This window comes from Daphnia pulicaria, chromosome 1, assembly GCF_021234035.1.
Source record: "Daphnia pulicaria isolate SC F1-1A chromosome 1, SC_F0-13Bv2, whole genome shotgun sequence".
NCBI classification, from domain to species: Eukaryota; Metazoa; Arthropoda; class Branchiopoda; order Diplostraca; family Daphniidae; genus Daphnia; species Daphnia pulicaria.
Window position 1 is genome coordinate 10,768,269 of NC_060913.1, and position 18,300 is coordinate 10,786,568.

The following is an 18,300-nucleotide window of genomic DNA, read 5'->3' on the forward strand; positions in this document are numbered from 1 at the left end:
AGTAGAAAATCTTATTCGTCTAGCCACCATTCCAGCACCATTCATTTACAATTCGATCCCTTGCTGAGCGAGAGGACAGACCTGCTTTGAATGTCTTGATATCTGTTTTTAATCAATAGAATTTAATTCGGAAATTTACAGTTTTTAAATTCTGTTTTAGGGGAGGAGTAACTCAATACAACATAACGCAGACATACGGATGAGGTACCATATACAGTTAACTTGTTGATTAATCACCATAATTTGACTTGGAGGATTTGCGGATAGTCGCGGAATTCGGATGTTGTGGCTTTGTGGGTTCACATTTTTTTTTTATTATTTATTTTTTTTTTTTTGGGGGGGGGGGAGGGTATGGGGTGCGGAATGAACACTTTTTCCAAAAAAAATGTTCAATAATCGATTACCATATTTGATGTGAAAACAAATTGATAATCGATTTGAATATTGAAATCAAGCTGAAAATATATTCAAAAATTGAAAATCTTTTGAAAACGATTTCATAAATTGAAAATGATTTTGAAAAATGAAAATGATTTCGAAAAACTAAAATGAATTTGAAAAACTAAAATGATTTCGAAAAATGAAAACGAATTTGAAAAATGAAAATGAACTTGAAAAATGAAAATGAACTTGAATATCCATACAATTTCGGGAGTGCGATATGACACCACCCTACTCTATCCCCAGCTCTCTCCGGATGCTATAGCCACCCCGAGACAACCGACTAGCCATTGATGGCTATGTCGCTGATTCCAGCCAGCTAGGCCGTCAGCGATACTGTCAGCCCTTGCCGGGCGGTGCTGGCCACCGCTGCCGCCACAACGGCAGCCGCTAAAGTCTCTCTCGACCGCAGGCCGAGTATTCTACACAAAAATAGATTACACGATCCAACGTGAAAAGTTTCATGTTCCTGCAGTAAATGACACACAGCCTACCCAGCAACGATGAAGACGGAACGGCCGAATGGGTGGCTTTCACCTGAGAAAAGTTCCAGTCACGCCTCGGTATGACGTTCTCGCGAAGTTCTCGTCATTCCACTAACTGCCAACTGCCCGGAAAGAAGTGTTCTGGTACGTTTCGCTGGATAGGCCTATGCGTCCTGTACTGCTGCGATACTCGTCTGCCGTTCAATCCGACGAGAAGAAGAAGGCGGACACGCCTTCTTGTTGACGTGGATCCTCATGTTGGTGCTGGCCCTGCTGGAAATTATCCGCTATCTAAGCGGATTGGGGAGCTGGACTTCTCTATTGTCTCTACGTCAATTTGCCATGTGGTCCACGTGCGCCGGAAGTGTTACCTACCCGATACTCTACGGCATTTATATAAAAATGGGCCATTCCAAGGAAGAGTTCATTGGAAGGATGGCTCTGTCTCAGCTGCAGCGACGGATTGAACACCAAAAATTGGCGCAACGTCTATCTTTTCTACCATCATGGAGGCAGCGGACATGGCGGTGGAGGCCAAAGAAGAGGATCCAAATGGTCATGTTGCCCATGTCCGTTTCAACAGAAAAGCTTTTTTTTTCATGGCCGGCCTCAAATAAAAGTAGTCGTATAGGAACATGAAACTTTTCACGTTGGATCGTGTAATCTATTTTTGTGTAGAATACTCGGCCTGCGGTCGAGAGAGACTTCAGCGGCGGCCGTTGTGGCGGCAGCGGTGGCCAGCACCGCCCGGCAAGGGCTGACAGTATCGCTGACGGCCTAGCTGGCTGGAATCAGCGACATAGCCATCAATGGCTAGTCGGTTGTCTCGGGGTGGCTATAGCATCCGGAGAGAGCTGGGGATAGAGTAGGGTGGTGCCATATCGCACTCCCGAAATTGTATGGACATTCAAGTTCATTTTCATTTTTCAAGTTCATTTTCATTTTTCAAATTCGTTTTCATTTTTCGAAATCATTTTAGTTTTTCAAATTCATTTTAGTTTTTCGAAATCATTTTCATTTTTCAAAATCATTTTCAATTTATGAAATCGTTTTCAAAAGATTTTCAATTTTTGAATATATTTTCAACTTGATTTCAATATTCAAATCGATTATCAATTTGTTTTCACATCAAATATGGTAATCGATTATTGAACATTTTTTTTGGAAAAAGTGTTCATTCCGCACCCCATAGGAGGGTGACGTATAGTCATTCATTTAATGACAGCATTAATAAAAAATTTCTGACATGATTAAATCCAAATCAAGATGTGCATCCATCGTTTATCGGATCAAGCCATCAGTACAATATTACATATTGTCTCGTGTTCGATTTCTTATCCTTCCAACTGTGTGATACTACTCTAAATATATATGCTATATTATATCTCTTATAGGTGTGATGAGTCACAATGATCGAAATTACGTTTCGAATATATTTTAAAATTTATGGAAAAGAAACTCTTGATGGAAAACGGACAGTTTCGTCTACGAAAAAATCCCCTTGGGGAAATTTGGAGTGAAATGTCATCGAAAACCCCAAAATATTTCCATTTATAGACCCCTAAAATCTAAAAGTCATTCATTCAAATTGCTAGTGCCAACGTCACTTAACCGCAACGGACATGGCACAATGTTTCATATAGACCGTAACAACTATTAGGTCCCAGCACTGTAGCCGTTCATTTCATTGACGCAGGTCACCACGTTTCATAACCAACCCCACCGGCACCACCCATATGTCATCGCCCGGGATTGACGTCATCACAGTAGGCTACCGATTCAATCATCATAAATCAATTGGGTACGTGCAGACGACCACTAATGCCAACTTGATGGGTTCCGGCGTGGGTGTGCACTGGCCACCGCCGATGTCATATCGGCTTCACTTTTTCCCCCTACAATATACCGTCCATTTATCACCTCAGTTTGTCAACTGATTACGTCGACGTCCGCATATGATTTTACGGCGATGCGCTACGCGCTGTCAGACCAAGTTCATCGACAGTCGAGTCCAAGAAAACAAATTGCTCAAAGTCGCCGGTGTGGTGGTAACAGTCGGCCGAATGGGCGAGTAACCCGACCACCACAAAAGAATCCGATTGCTGCTGCTGCTGCTGTTGTTGTTCCCGAATTCGGCCAGATGTCATTTGCTGACATGTGGCCATCACCTGATCTTGTGCCGCTGATTGTCGTTGAGCGACGCACGGCAAATTGGGGGTCGATATTAATATGGACGGCAACGACAACGAAAGTAATGAAGACAAACGATTCGGCTGAAGCTGAAGATGCTGGTGATCGACCACTTTGTCAGGCTGAGCGGCCTGCTGGTGATTGGCTTGATGATTCTCATGCTGCTGGCAATTACCCATTGAACTCGGACAAGAAACGATGGTCTGATTATCGGAACTAATAAGTGGTATGGTCGTGATTTTGGTGACGCTGCTGCTGGCTTGTTCCTGCGCCGTCTTAACTTTCTGATGTTCGGAATGGGAAACGACGATCTCATTCATTGGCAGGTGGACAGTCGGCGTCGGCTTTAGGGAATGTGAATCGCTGTAGCAGTTTAGCAGGTATTTTCGCACGTTCCGTATTTTCCTGGGATTAGTTCCGTGTTGTCCCGACACACCTTGAGTGCGATGACATTGAAATCGACCAAGGAACCGCAACGAAAATCTTTCCCAAGCCAAACGGAACTATACAAAATAAACAACAAGAGAAACGTTTTAAAAATGATAGGTTATTTTTTGGGGGGGTGTTTTGTAACTAATAATTCCGAGAAAGTCTTATTGGGGCTCGGTATATACCTGAGTATTCAGGAGGCCATAAATAAGCGGATTGAGGACAGCTGACGTTTTGGCGAAAAGGGAAGGAATTGTAGCATAAGCTGGCGAAATAGTTCCCACGTAAGACAAATTTTCATCTGGAAATGCGGAGGAAAAATTGGTTGCGTTGATCCTGCTGGAATAAGAAGTGTAATTGTCTTGGCCGATGGAAGTCTCGAATAGCGCCAAAATGGAATAGGGAGTCCAGGCCGCCATGAAGGCAGCGATCATGCAGGCCACCATCATCGTCACTCGCTTCTCGGCCGCATCTCTTTTGTGACGATGGTTACCGCTCTGCTGTTGATTGTTATTGATGGATTGATGATGCTGCTGCTGTTTGGTCTTTTTACTCAAAGAATGCTCTTGCTCCAGTTGGCCCTGCACATGAGCTGCTGGCACATCAGTCGGTTTCAGCGTTTCCCTTCTCATTTCCGATCGTCCCCGTCTCTGAATTTTGTAAAAGTTATAGCTGGTTTTTAATTTGGAAACATTTTCAAATTTCTATTAATAAGGGCCAATAGGATGAAGAGTGAATTTTGTTCTACCCGATTTGACAATCATGAATTACTAACACGACGAGAGAAATTTATGAAGATGTTTCTTCCTATTTCTGTTTGCTTGTATACCTATTCAGGTATAAATGTAACATAAGGATCCAATTTAAATTCAAGTCCTTAGCCGTAAGATCAAAAGGTCCCACGCCATCGTGATATCCGAATATAAAATATTAAAAGCCAATCATGGAAATCATCAACGACGGAATCACTTAGTCTTATTATTTTCATACCTTTTGGACGACGCGTAGGATCCTGACGTAAGAGATGATAATGACGGCAAGTGGGACGACCAGTCCCATACAAAACATGTACAGGATGTAGGATCGATTGTTGTTCATCTTCGACTCCCAATTCACCGAACAGCTATAAATACATACATATTGTGCCATCCAGTTAATTTAATGAGACAAGACACATCAGGTTACAATTATCGTCCTAAGATATTGGATCGAATCGCAATTTTTCTAAAAATTGATGGAAAACAAGTTGTCACCTTATGTGAGCTGCTTCACGATCGTAACGACCCCACCCAAACAGGGGTGGACAAGTGATGGCCAGTGCATAAATCCAGATAATGACGAGTAATATCACACCCTGGCGACAGCCGAGCCGCCCACTGTGGTTGGTGAATGCGCTTTTACGTTTGGCCGGGCAGCATACGACGAGCTGGCAACGCCAAATCGCCAAAGCCGTTAGAGTGGTGATCGATCCGATTCCTATACAAAACATTTGCGATGGACATACGTACATATAATCTCTTTCGAATAAAGGAAACCGATTTATATGTACCTGCAGTTGACATGTATGGCAAGTTTTTAGTGCCACCCAGTTCACCTCAACCCGTCACCTCAACCCATCACCTCAACCCGTCACCTCAACCCTTCACCTCAACCCTTCACCTCAACCTTGCTATTTTTTGGCGCCATCTAGCGGCCAATATAATACAAACTATAGAGACCGGCATCTCCTTCGATTTTTCCCTCGACTTTGACACCAGTAGCGCCACATGCTGCGGGAGTTTTAACGAGCCGTGCGCGGAACAGTTCTTCCTGTCAGCTGAGTTCATACAGTTCATAGTAATAAATTACCTAACAACTCTTTAAGTTGAAGTATGTCAACTTGAATACTGTTTCTAGAACGGGTGTTTCTCCTGTGGGGGATAAAACTACAAAAAAACCAACAGATGAATTCAATATGATATTAGGTTAGGTTAAACCAACTCAGAGGGATTAATACAAAGGTATATATTAAGCAACTATTGCATTAACTTCTTATATCAAACACTCAGCAGTCAGCACTGTGACATTAGATTCTTACACAGACTTATTACAAATTTACAAGCCTTGTTAAAAATTGGTTTAGTTTTGAAGTTGGTGTCTGAAACTTACCAGTTTGTAACATATTTTTCGAGAATAGAAAGTTCTATAGATGTCCCACACGTGAGGCACTTTTCGAATAAAACAGACATTTTAACTATGAACTGTATGAACTCAGCTGACAGGAAGAATTGTTCCGCGCACGGCTCGTTAAAACTCCCGCAGCATGTGGCGCTACTGGTGTCAAAGTCGAGGGAAAAATCGAGGAGATGCCGGTCTCTATAGTTTGTAGGCGTATTTATTGTATTGGCCGCTAGATGGCGCTAAAAAATAGCCAGGTTGAGGTGAAGGGTTGAGGTGAAGGGTTGAGGTGACGGGTTGAGGTGATGGGTTGAGGTGACGGGTTGAGGTGAACTGGGTGGCACTAAAAACTTGCCATAGACATGATCATCGCGTAGGCGACGCACAGTTCTTGACTGAACGGCCAACCAAACTCTAATGCAGCCGCTGTTGATATCGGAGTCCTATACAATCGCAGCAATTTATTCGAAAGAGAACAAATCGATTTAAGTGTGACATTTATTTCTTGTGATATGGGATAAGTAATTAATGTGTGACCGGGCTGAAGCCCTATGTACACGCACCCGAAGCCGGCAATTGCGCCATCAGAACACGCCAAATTGAGTAGCATCCAGTTCAATGGGGTCATCCTCTGTACATCATCGACAAAATAATAGCCAATGTAAAAAATCGGGGCATCAGCCAAAGACATGAAAACAAATTCCAGTTAGACAGCTGCATTCCCTTGTAAATCTAGGCTCAAACCATACACTACAAAACACATAATAAATTGCGTAAGACAGCTGCTGTATAGTGCCAAAAGAAAAAAAAGCACCGCGGCTTTTACGGCAAAGTGCCAATAATCAGCAACAGCCGGGACGACAACGCAGGCGAGAAAAAAGAAAAATCTTGTTTAGGCCTATAGCACAATGTTCGCACATGAAATAAACGAAATGGGATGAGAAAAGTGCGCGTCGGACCAATCAGATGCGCAAGTCGTGTTTGAGTGAGAGCCGTTGCTATATTTGAGACAGAAATGTCGACACAAATTTAATACTGGATGGTCTACTCCAAATTGGCGAGGACCAACGAATTTTCTTACACTCTATATGCTATACCGCATAAATTTATTCTGCGTGTTTGTATAGGTACTAGCCTATACAGGTTATCATATCAGTTGTCAAATGGCGACAGCAGTGGAAAAGGCCGTCAGTATATATTTAACTACAGCTGACTAGCGCATTATAAGACATCAGGAAGGTTGTGTATGTCTAGAATCCCGCGATGTAGCCAATCTAGATAAATTTAGACTTACTATACATCAACGTCTCCAAGCGCAAATCGTGAACGACATTCGAGGTCGAGTAACAATAAATACACCCCCAATTATGCTCACGATTTTCACCATCTTTTTTAAAATCACTTCATCATCATCAACTCTAATGTGTTTGACACATTGTCGTTGTTGAAATAGTAAAAACAATTATTTTGAGCATTGCATAACGAGAACTTTTCTTTTATCGTAATGCACATGTTTGGCAGAAGTCTCCTAGTTTTTGGGAGTGAGAAGATTGATATGGCTTTCAGCAATTCCGGTTTGGAAATGACAAACAGCCAAAAACAGAATTATGCAAATAATGACGTTTCATTTGCAACTGCGCTACCTACTACCTACCTACTACATGTTATATCATTTGATGTGTCAGAATTTACGTGATAATGCCATTCATTTTAAAACTACCCAAATGATGCACACAGTATATTAATCTAATTTTATTCATACATGATTTTAATTATTCCGGATTGTTTCAATCTCAACGTAATTAGGTCAAGAATGGCAATTACCTGCGAATCGTTGAGAATGACGATAACGACGACAACGTTCATAATTAAACCCAGAACGCTAATGAAGAGCAGGTAAGCAGCCGTCAACCGATACGCCCAGGTAGGCATCAGCAGATTATTAGCCGCCAGAGGGTCATCAGCATCATCGCCAAAGTATTCACCAATAATGAAGGGGTTTCCATCGCCAGCAATTCCTCCCGAATCGAACAATAGCAATTCGGTGCTATTACTGTTGAAGTCGTCAGCACTTTTACGCAGATGTGATGTGATCACATCGGCCACAAAACCGAGCAAGGGGCTTGTAATGTTGGCGTCAATGGCCATTAGAGACTGTTACAGATGCAAGTGTTTGAACGATCAGCTTCAATTACGCCACTGATTCGACTCACCGTGCACGACCGTGTTAATCGTCGGCATCCTCGACTGGCAACTATTACGTCAAGATTGGCAAGGAAATACCAATGGTGGTGCTAGTCCAAATGAATACGTGGAATGCCGGGGTGAAATAGGCGGTCCATTTGAGAATTTTAGCACGACGAATCTAATGGCGAACTGCACTATGAAGAAAAGGACAGGTGAAGTGCAGTTGCTGTGTGCATCATCAGCGGACTAAAGTCACCCTTGACAGATGTCTCCTCTTTTAAGTGTGTCTAGTGTGTGGTAAAGGCACAAACAGGCGCAGCAGCAGCACACTGCAGCCATGCGTGCAGCGCACAACTATACACGCGGGTTCTCCAGCCGCTATAGAGCTATAGGAGGACGACGCGCGCGGGATCGGCGCCGTGGCACTGGATCAGCAGCAGCCGTGCAAGTTTATACAGGAGACTATAGGCGGGACTAGACAGATTTTTGTGGTGTATATCTTAGCTATTTTATTTTTTGGCATTTGAATATGGGGCGGCGTAAACTAACGACAGACTTGCTGCTAGTTGCTGCGCTGCTGGACATCTCAAGGTCCTCTTCCGGACTTTGCATCGGACACAAGACGGATGGGGCTTTCTCATGTGTGGGGGTCCATTATCCAACCGGTATCAAAGCTCTTTGCATGCTCCTTTAGCATTACCTCGAGATTAGATGGTAAAAATTGATTTCTATTTTCTGTCGATGGACAATTAAGGTATACTGTACGTGTGTTTTTCTTCCTGGATCCGCCCTATTACCAATGGTTGGTTGACAACGCCAATGTGGCAAACTGATTACAGGTTATATTTGTACTGCTGCGCTATTTATAATTGACATCGGCACAATTGATTTTGGACTATATGGAGCGGAGTGGTACATGTATACTGGGTCTAAGTAGGGCCTACCTATAGGTTTATTATTCAATTATTCCGCGCTTGTATACAGCTCTATTGTTTGGCAAAGCATTATTGTTACAAGTTCGCATGTATAGTAATACACAACTGTATTATAGCATAACAATAGTACCTGGAATCCGGTGCTTGATGTCCTTGATTTCAGCAACTTGTATCTATGGCAAGTTTTTAGTGCCACCCAGTTCACCTCAACCCGTCACCTCAACCCATCACCTCAACCCGTCACCTCAACCCTTCACCTCAACCCTTCACCTCAACCTGGCTATTTTTTAGCGCCATCTAGCGGCCAATACAATAAATACGCCTACAAACTATAGAGACCGGCATCTCCTCGATTTTTCCCTCGACTTTGACACCAGTAGCGCCACATGCTGCGGGAGTTTTAACGAGCCGTGCGCGGAACAATTCTTCCTGTCAGCTGAGTTCATACAGTTCATAGTTAAAATGTCTGTTTTATTCGAAAAGTGCCTCACGTGTGGGACATCTATAGAACTTTCTATTCTCGAAAAATATGTTACAAACTGGTAAGTTTCAGACACCAACTTCAAAACTAAACCAATTTTTAACAAGGCTTGTAAATTTGTAATAAGTCTGTGTAAGAATCTAATGTCACAGTGCTGACTGCTGAGTGTTTGATATAAGAAGTTAATGCAATAGTTGCTTAATATATACCTTTGTATTAATCCCTCTGAGTTGGTTTAACCTAACCTAATATCATATTGAATTCATCTGTTGGTTTTTTTGTAGTTTTATCCCCCACAGGAGAAACACCCGTTCTAGAAACAGTATTCAAGTTGACATACTTCAACTTAAAGAGTTGTTAGGTAATTTATTACTATGAACTGTATGAACTCAGCTGACAGGAAGAACTGTTCCGCGCACGGCTCGTTAAAACTCCCGCAGCATGTGGCGCTACTGGTGTCAAAGTCGAGGGAAAAATCGAAGGAGATGCCGGTCTCTATAGTTTGTATTATATTGGCCGCTAGATGGCGCCAAAAAATAGCAAGGTTGAGGTGAAGGGTTGAGGTGAAGGGTTGAGGTGACGGGTTGAGGTGATGGGTTGAGGTGACGGGTTGAGGTGAACTGGGTGGCACTAAAAACTTGCCATATGTATCCGACATGTAATAACTCTTTTTTTCTAATCAGATTCGAAGCCCTATTTGGTTCCATTAACCGCTGTTGCCATGGTATATATCTTTGTAAATATTATGTATATATACAGGCTCAATCTATACCTGCATCTCTCGTGTTGTATATTTACAAAGTTACAGGAACGAATCTCTAGAGAGCTTATACAGAACCGAAGATTGTGTAATACTCTCAGACGATATATTTTTTAACAGTTTTCGCCCACCTGCGCGTCATCATCGCCCACGTAATGCCACCGGTCCTTAATTGCACCTTTCATCTGTATATAGGGATATTGGTAAAGACTATCTTTGCTCAATCAAAGTTAATTCAATAGATAACTAGAGGTTCCAATTGAATATCATCCGATGAGCAACAATGGTGGGCTAGTCTGTTTCTATCCGATGATAGGGTTCGTTATTTGGTATTATATACCCGAACAAGTGGACACGGGCATAGCTTGTGCGTTTCTCTAATTAGGCAAAAAGGTTTTCTTTTTTCCAGACTTTTCGAAATTTTTCTGGTAAATTAACTCACTGATTCGCCGCTGATTCGTCCAGAGCCGCGCCAGAATATGGGCATCATTCTGGCTTTCACAGAATAATCCATTAGAAACTACTCTATAACGGAGAAAGTCAAAGTTGGAGATGCTGGAATATACAAGAAAATAATGAAAATTGGAGAGTCGCGTGTTCAGAAGCCGTTGCAAAGCTAACGCGAAAGAGACCGAGCGCGACGCACGTTCGTTATGTAATAAATAATGTTATCGTCGCTGCGGTTTTATATATATATGTTTTCTTAAATACGAGAAGTTGATTGAACCAGAACTCTTATATATGTACAGCCCACTCGGGATATTCAACCGGAATTCCGACATTTTCCCCTCCTCCTTTGCTTCGCTGGATGACGCCAAAATATGTCGAAATGATTCCAATTCGAAACTGTCCGCTGGCTGGCGCTTCCTCGAGTCTAATATTTCATGAGCTCACAGTTGACCCGACAAAAGCCAAATTTGCGGATGGAAATAAAAGCCACGCCCAGCAAGAATTGCTGCTCCCAGCTTCTCGACATATCACAACTCGTCTGTGAGAAAGTCTTCCGAGTGCTTTCTCCGGGTCTAAAACAGAGCGCAACTCGCAGTAAACCATGTTTGACATAAGAAACCTCTCTTTCTCTCTCTTGCTCTCTTGCTCTGAGGCGCTGAAACAGTTCTGTAAAATACATCAGAGGCGGAAAGTTACTTGCAGAAGGAACTATACATTATGATAAATACGCGGTGGTGGAACACGAATTTCCCATCAGACTCAGCACAGAGTTATAAAGATCTATATGCACGGGAACGCTGCTGCATAAGCGCAGATCAAAGACCGAACATGGTGGAATAAAGCTTGGGCAGGAATTAAGGAGGATGTAACAACTTATACTGCACAGCAGCCTTTTCATCCGCTCTTTAACATAATAATCGTCCGGCAATAAGTCGATCCTATACGAGTGTGTAGCCAATTTACATCGCTTGTTATGGAGGGAGACCAGCGAAGAAAGAAATAGGAAATGATATGGCAATATAGGTATTATATAAGGCGGTACCAAAAGAAGAAACACACATAATATAGGCTGAGTTGAAAATGCAGCTAGGATGATGCCTATACAGTAAGAAGGGATAATATTTCGGATATTAAAAAAAAAGGTATGTAAGAGTATGTATAGGCTACACGGATATCACTCGAGGAGTTCTTTGATTGCCGGAAGAAGAATATAAGCCTGATGAGACGATATGATGCCCAACGAAAAATCCGGCAGCCAGACAGAATATGTTTACGCATAAGCCCGTACAGTTTGAGACTGAAGTGATGAGCACTCGTTCGCCGTTTTTCCTTGGAAAATCTTGATGTGGCCTCGTTCTCTTTAACAGGCAACAGAGAGAAGATGAGAGATTAAACGTCAAAGATAAGATTTTTTTTTAGGAAAGTACTCTTGCGTCACCAACCGATTAAGGTATATACTAAAAGATATTTAGGTCTTATTTTGTCGAATAATTCAAGCCATCAGCTCTTGTTGTGGTATATAGTTTGGTGCGTATCTCCTGCGAGACCTGACACAATCGGTTCGAATTAAGACAATCATCAGTAATAATAAGGCATACATCTTATCTTTTTTTTTTTTTTTTTATTTTTGTCCGGGTTCGTTGGTGTTCTATACAGTCCCTGGTGTCATCTGTTTCCCTCAGGGAAACACAGCACTCTCATCTCAGCAAATAATATCTTGTCGCTGCATCGTCTTCTATGTTACCCTTAACGGTCCAAATGTTTTCGCGTTGTCGGTTGCAATACGCAGAGTCGCGAATGTTTTTCTTGATACTTATGTCTATCCGTTTTGATACGTCACACCATATAATGACTGTGTAGCAAACATCGTTTTATTTACTTTCCCATTTTAAGATCGCATCGCATGGTAGAAATTTCGTTTCTCGCTTATGCCTTACATTAGGTAGTCATTAATTGTTTTCTTCGAATTCAAATTTCCATGTTGAATCTTTCTAATAGCTAGGGCTTTATTCGAATATTTAATTTGCGCTATTTCATTAATGCTATAGTCGAAGCTGTACAAAAAGATGCATTCAACAAAGTTAATAATGTTGAATTTCATTTACTGGATTATTTCCAATGCGGATATTTCTTTGAAAACTGTAGTTCCGAGCGGAAATTTGTTTGTTTCCATCTTTACCTGCAGTGCCGAGTAACACAATTAATATACCCTCTCGATGAGTCGCAGGCTGCTAGGATAGTGCATATATATGTGATTACGTCGCTGTATAGTACCGTGAATCACGAAGCATCTCCTAGTAGCAGTTGCGCTGAGACTAACAACTAACAACCGTTTGTGAGCTCTTCTGCAAGAAAATAGCGCGGGGAAACCAGCGTGTGTTCGGAATGGCGAATAAACTAAATTGAATGTCGCAACCCGGGATTCCTGCTGCTGTGCTTTACATAATTCCTTGACGTTTTTTTCCTGTAGTTCAACGCTCTCGGCAATTGTCGAGTGAAGATGCTGGGGTCGTGGTAACATTTATTTCTAATCAAATGGAATTCGGTTGCCCTGCTGTATCTTATTCTCTGTGTCTCTTATTTTAGTCGTCCCGCACTGATATTTCCATCGTCCATCTCCTGAACTCTGACGATACCTGGTATAATTGTTTTGTTTTTCACGGTTTATTTAATTTTAAGAAGTACTTGACTGTTAAATTCAATACATAATAATCTCTAGACAACAATTTATAGCATTCTCTAAACTTTATTCTTACGGTAAAAACCAAGTGATAACTCCAGCTTTTTTTTTTTTTAGAATTTGACAGCAACATGTATGAAATAAATAATGATTAGCGAAGCGTTATGTAGAGAAAAATAAAAGATTTTAAATGTTACCAGCAGCACTGAAGGCAGCCATCGACCAGAAAACTCCAATCCAGCCAAATGCATCAAGAAAAGTGATGGATACCAACGCGGAAAGGGGCCCGCCCACTATCTAAAAGTTTCAATAAGAAACCAATTTTTATCTCCGACTTTATTTTTTCTTTCAATTTGGATAAAGTTTGAATGTATTACAAAACTTGTGAAGAGGAGTCCATAATTAAAAGGGATGTTGTAACTTCCGAAATAGAGTCTAACCGCTTTCGGTAGAAGAATATACGTCCCAGGAGTGATAATATTCAACATAATTATCCAGAAGGCATAGAACCAAACGCAGTTCGTCAATGGAGTAGCGTTGATTGAAAGCAGCAGAGCCACCACAGACCAAGTAAGAATTAACATTAATGTCTGAAAATGTAATTTAAAAAAAAAAAAAAAAATTATAAAATTATCACCTTAATAATTTGAAATCGGTAGTTTATTACCCTGTACTGCACTCGATCCGCTAGAAATCCCCAGGCTAAGCGGCCGAGAGCATTAAAGATTGCACCTACTGATCCTACTAACGTAAGGTTTTTATCGTCTGTCCAAAAATTCAGCCCGAAAGCCTTGTACAGTCCGATAACTCCTATGATGGTTTGATCATTAAACAGAAATGTGAACCACAAAGCGACAAATCGAGGAGAACGAATGACATGCAATAAAGGGACCATGGGTTCCGGAGGAATGGACAACTGCACGTCGATGGTTTCCTCTTTTACAACATCGCAAACTGGCGGATTGGTTATAAATAGGACGGCCAACAATTGGATAGCCAAGTAAATACAACCGAGAAAAATAAACAGGCCGGGTACACGCTCCAAGACGGTCACGTCGTCAAAGTACCTAAGTAAACATGCACAATGTTGTATTATATTGATTATTATAAGCCTATACTCTATTCATTTGCCGATTTTATACCCGGTTGAATCAGCGGGAATATTCTGAGGGTTGACGTAGCCAATCTGAATGAGGCTGAAGACAAAAGATCCCATGCCGTATCCAGCGATAATAAACCCATTGACAACTCCATGTTGGCTATCAGGAAACCACTAGTGAATAGAGTCATTCATAAATACACAGAAATAAACGTTGAAATGATGACGGAACGAATAATTTTAAAGGGAATTTTGTAAAAACCCTCATAGCAGCGGCGATTGGGGACATGTAGCCCGCTCGGGCACCAACTCCAAACAAAAGTCCGTATGTAAACACAACCAAACTCAATGAATGCGTCACTGTCATTGAAGTAAGCAAAACTCCGCCACTGGAGTTAAAACAAATGGGTTACATCTTTTACTCTTATTATCTTTTATAAGGGCTTCATACCTCATGAAAAACATCGAAACTATTATAGTCAATCTAGGACCCCATATTTTCTCTAAATAACTACCCAGAGGTAGCGCAATTCCCGTTGTGGCAAATGATATCGCCTGGATCCACATAGTGTCGGCGTAAGTTACATCCAATAGCAATACATTTCGTTGGTACGACGTGATGTACGTCGTCATGTTTCCTAGGCGTAATGTTTTTTTTTTTAATGAAATTAAATATTTAAAAAATAGGATGACTCACCAAATGTTAAAACGGACCCATAAGAAAGATGAAGAAGAAATCCACAAAACAGAACTACATACTTTCTGGAAAAAACAATTTTATTCACAATGGCATCTAATGTTTGAAGAGGGAGAAGAAACATTTTACATCCATACACTTGGGGTCTGTTGCATCCAATGAATGTTGACGAAGAAATAAACGTTTCTGCAACCCCGCAACCCCGCTAAGAAAGTCATTAAGCAATTAATCATTCACTAATATTTTCCCAATTTTTTTTGTGAATATTTTCAGCAACATTCCAAATGACACTGTTCATCAGGGAATTTGAATGTTCCGCAGTGTTGAAAGAAAATGTTTTGAGATTTGAGGAAGGACCCGCAGAAGCTGCAAAACCCTTTAATTCGTGCGGGGAGTTTGGATTTGGAACAGCAAAGGTTATTCCGGTAAGTTGCCGATAGAGATCCAATTTGTCTCTAATATACATTCAATTAATTAACAAATAATTTTTGTAAAGTCAAAAAATGAAACTTACTGGACATTTGAATTTTCTTTGTTGGCCAAAGAGGAATGGGTTTTCATGTCTTCAATTTCTTTAGTTGTAGATTTAATTCTGTTCTGAACAGTGCTTAGTTCAGACATGAGGTTTTTGGTTTCTTCCTTGGCCGACTGAACCTCAGAAACTTCATTAGATAGAGCCACCTTCATTTCTTGAAGTTTCATTTCTGCATTTGCAAGTTTAGCTTCCAGCATCTTATTCTTCTCGTTCACCACTAGTTGTTGAATGAATGTTTAGAAAGATTCCACCACGAAAAGAAACATGCGTATTGCATACTTACTTGTCAAAGCTTTCTTCTGCCTTTCTAAAACGGCTTTAAAATCTGGCATGGAAGCACTCACTTTCTGTAAGATTTCCGTAGGATCTTTTGTTTCAACTTTTACTGGAGTTGTCCACGACTCGGGCACTGGAGTTGTTGGTGTCGAAACTTCCATGCTAACTTCGTTCACAGTACTTACATCATCGATTGTGTTGAAATTCATTGAGATGTCCATAATACTGTCGTACTCCATCTTATAATTATGTGAATTACCAGACATTTTCTAAGATCGTTGCTAAAATTCGTGTATAATTCGGTTTTTCGGTTGCTGTTCAAACGTCCAAACCATAGACTACGAAGTTGCCTTGTTTGTTTTAAAGAAAGCGGCTGTGTTGCCAAATTGATTTTTTAGGAATTCATAATTTCCAGCGCCTCTGGCGGCCATTTGCTAATAAGCTGTCAAAAATTTATAAACAACATTCGGCGTTCGGCCAAAAACCTAATAACTAACAAGAGACCAGTAACGTGTTGTTTGAAGCTTTCATTAATTATCTCAGTCCCAGAGTCATATTTGCAGTCATGGTTTCAGAAGTCAAACAAAGAGTAAATGCAACCAAACCAGCTTTGAAGAAAAATGCTAGTGAATCCAGCAAAAAAAAAGATTCTGAAATCTCGGATGAGAAGAAAACAGCGAAAAGTAAAGATGCAAATATTCAAACAAAATTCGGACCCATCGGCATCAAAAAGGAAGATCAGCTATGGTCAAGGGCTGTTTTGATGACAGGTGTGTTAGTGATAGTCATTGTGATGAAATGGAAGAAAACAAATGAAATCACCTGGGTATCAAGGCAGGATACTGTAACTAAATCCAAACAGCCATTAATTTGCTCAACAGCATTCCTTGATGAAATAAACAAGTTTGAAGGTAAAACAGGTTTTTCACACTTAGCATTTGAGGTCTGTAATAAATAATCTTGTTTCCTGTCGTAGGTTGCAGAATGAAACAGTGTGGCCGATTTGTGATGGACGGTTTATTTGTGGAGGATCAAATCGACACACTGCTAGGCATCTTCCAAAAGGGATTGCAGTTTGGGCATTCATCAGGAGGAGCGAGTATACTTGATCTACACTCTGGTGCCTTGTCCAAGGGAGAGAGATTCATCAACGTCTTCAGTAATCCTGAAACCCAAAATCTCTGGTCTGAAGCTGAACTAGCTTATTACACGTAAGTCAAACTGAATCCATTCAAAATTGTCATCAACAAAACAGAGTTTAAACAAACTAAAACGATTCAGTGATGCTAAAGAAACAATTAGACGAGCGATTATCGAAAACTTTGGCCTACAGCCGGAAGCCATACACTTGACTTCCCCAACGTTTTTCTCTCGCATGAACGAGAACCCAGCCAAAACAATCCATGATGAATACTGGCATCCGCACGTTGACAAGGTAATTCAGCAAGAATTTTCTCACCGTTCGAGTCATTTTGGAAGAATCTCATCGACGTCATTTTCCCCTATTTTTTCTTTTTTTAAACCAAGGAAACGTACGAAACTTTTCACTTCACATCGCTGCTGTATTTAAGTGACTACGGGTCAGAGTTCCAGGGAGGCCGATTCGTCTTTGTCGATGGCGACAACATGAATCGTACCGTCGAACCCCGAAGAGGTGATTGATAGAATTTACTGCTATTTCTCTCCCCCCACCCAAATAAGCGCTAAAGTTTTCGGTTACTTTTGCGGTTACTTGCAGGTCGAGTTTCCATGTTCACATCGGGTGGCGAAAATTTGCATTACGTCGAGAAAGTAACTCAAGGCACCCGTTACGCTCTGACTATCGCTTTCACATGCGATTCCCGACACGCTATCCCGGATCCTCATATCCATTGAGTTTCTTAATTGGTAAGCCATACAGCTCTCATTGAAAAAGAAAGAAAGAAAGAACCGAACAGATATCATTTTTCCCAGTAACTAAATACCTTCATCGTCTCGTCACGTGTTCTTTTTGTGTTTATTATAGTCTTTTTGGGTGCAATAAAATTCCCCTTGTTTGTTGTAATCGATGTTTAAATGGCAATTTGAAGCACCGTTTCGGCGCTCGTTCGATAAAGTCCGGCGAAATAACAAATACGATCAATAGTTTGGTTTTTTTTTTCTTCTTTCCCCACCATCTCCATTCGCGTGTGTGTGTGTGTCATCGAAACCCCGTTGATTGTATAGAGTTTTTCTTGGAACCGGAAGTCGGTGGAAGAAAAACCGCCCGTGGCTATTACGGAGGAGCTTCCCCACAAGTGTTTTTCTTTTTTGGTTTCTTCTTCGCCACCTTTGGAAGTATAAGAAGAAGGAAAAAGAATTATCCATTTTAATATCATCCATTCCCTGGGTTGGCTCAAGAAGGCTCACGGCCTCATCTTTGTCTTTTATTCTTTTTCACACATTGCTTCTGTCAGAGGTCGCCGGTGCGGGTCAGGCGCTCTTCCCCAAACATATCAACCCCGGGAGGTAAAGAAGAA

General features: G+C 41.2%; 3 protein-coding genes across 3 annotated transcripts; 1 reads left to right on the top strand and 2 right to left on the bottom strand.

The window, feature by feature from the left end:
* Window positions 1-2,133: 2,133 nt before the first annotated feature.
* Window positions 2,134-8,256, bottom strand: LOC124345795 (5-hydroxytryptamine receptor 1-like). The gene is made up of 7 exons (XM_046798330.1): window positions 7,527-8,256; window positions 6,266-6,333; window positions 6,054-6,145; window positions 4,799-5,021; window positions 4,536-4,668; window positions 3,731-4,195; window positions 2,134-3,619 (listed from the first exon to the last, which is right to left on the bottom strand). Exons 1-7 carry the CDS (start codon window positions 7,848-7,850, stop codon window positions 2,888-2,890), a joined length of 2,037 nt encoding a protein of 678 aa, XP_046654286.1. The 5' UTR covers window positions 7,851-8,256; the 3' UTR covers window positions 2,134-2,887.
* Window positions 8,257-13,209: 4,953 nt separating this feature from the next.
* LOC124347566 (L-lactate transporter-like) lies at window positions 13,210-16,170 on the bottom strand. The gene is made up of 10 exons (XM_046798461.1): window positions 15,810-16,170; window positions 15,506-15,743; window positions 14,992-15,446; window positions 14,746-14,932; window positions 14,557-14,683; window positions 14,338-14,468; window positions 13,863-14,262; window positions 13,573-13,785; window positions 13,393-13,492; window positions 13,210-13,296 (listed from the first exon to the last, which is right to left on the bottom strand). The coding sequence occupies exons 3-10, from the start codon at window positions 15,113-15,115 to the stop codon at window positions 13,268-13,270; spliced, it is 1,311 nt and encodes a 436-aa protein (XP_046654417.1). The 5' UTR covers window positions 15,116-15,446; window positions 15,506-15,743; window positions 15,810-16,170; the 3' UTR covers window positions 13,210-13,267.
* Window positions 16,171-16,240: 70 nt separating this feature from the next.
* On the top strand, window positions 16,241-17,927 carry LOC124348474 (2-oxoglutarate and iron-dependent oxygenase domain-containing protein 3-like). The gene is made up of 5 exons (XM_046798700.1): window positions 16,241-16,713; window positions 16,779-17,013; window positions 17,084-17,237; window positions 17,330-17,456; window positions 17,541-17,927. The coding sequence occupies exons 1-5, from the start codon at window positions 16,368-16,370 to the stop codon at window positions 17,675-17,677; spliced, it is 999 nt and encodes a 332-aa protein (XP_046654656.1). The 5' UTR covers window positions 16,241-16,367; the 3' UTR covers window positions 17,678-17,927.
* The last annotated feature ends 373 nt before the right edge of the window (window positions 17,928-18,300 follow it).

What these genes read in the sequence shown, in the direction of transcription:
- LOC124348474 (XM_046798700.1), top strand. Translation starts at nt 16,368, where the DNA reads ATGGTTTCAGAAGTCAAACAAAGAGTAAATGCAACCAAACCAGCTTTG. An exon ending in TGAAATAAACAAGTTTGAAG is followed by an intron (nt 16,714 to 16,778) that starts GTAAAACAGGTT and finishes TTCCTGTCGTAG; the next exon opens with GTTGCAGAATGAAACAGTGT. An exon ending in TACCGTCGAACCCCGAAGAG is followed by an intron (nt 17,457 to 17,540) that starts GTGATTGATAGA and finishes GGTTACTTGCAG; the next exon opens with GTCGAGTTTCCATGTTCACA.
- LOC124347566 (XM_046798461.1), bottom strand. Translation starts at nt 15,115, where the DNA reads ATGTTTCTTCTCCCTCTTCAAACATTAGATGCCATTGTGAATAAAATT. An exon ending in GTTTCGATGTTTTTCATGAG is followed by an intron (nt 14,684 to 14,745) that starts GTATGAAGCCCT and finishes TTTTAACTCCAG; the next exon opens with TGGCGGAGTTTTGCTTACTT. An exon ending in CAATCGCCGCTGCTATGAGG is followed by an intron (nt 14,469 to 14,556) that starts GTTTTTACAAAA and finishes TCTATTCACTAG; the next exon opens with TGGTTTCCTGATAGCCAACA.
- LOC124345795 (XM_046798330.1), bottom strand. Translation starts at nt 7,850, where the DNA reads ATGGCCATTGACGCCAACATTACAAGCCCCTTGCTCGGTTTTGTGGCC. An exon ending in TCATTCTCAACGATTCGCAG is followed by an intron (nt 6,334 to 7,526) that starts GTAATTGCCATT and finishes GATGATGTACAG; the next exon opens with AGGATGACCCCATTGAACTG. An exon ending in ATGGCCTCCTGAATACTCAG is followed by an intron (nt 3,620 to 3,730) that starts GTATATACCGAG and finishes TATTTTGTATAG; the next exon opens with TTCCGTTTGGCTTGGGAAAG.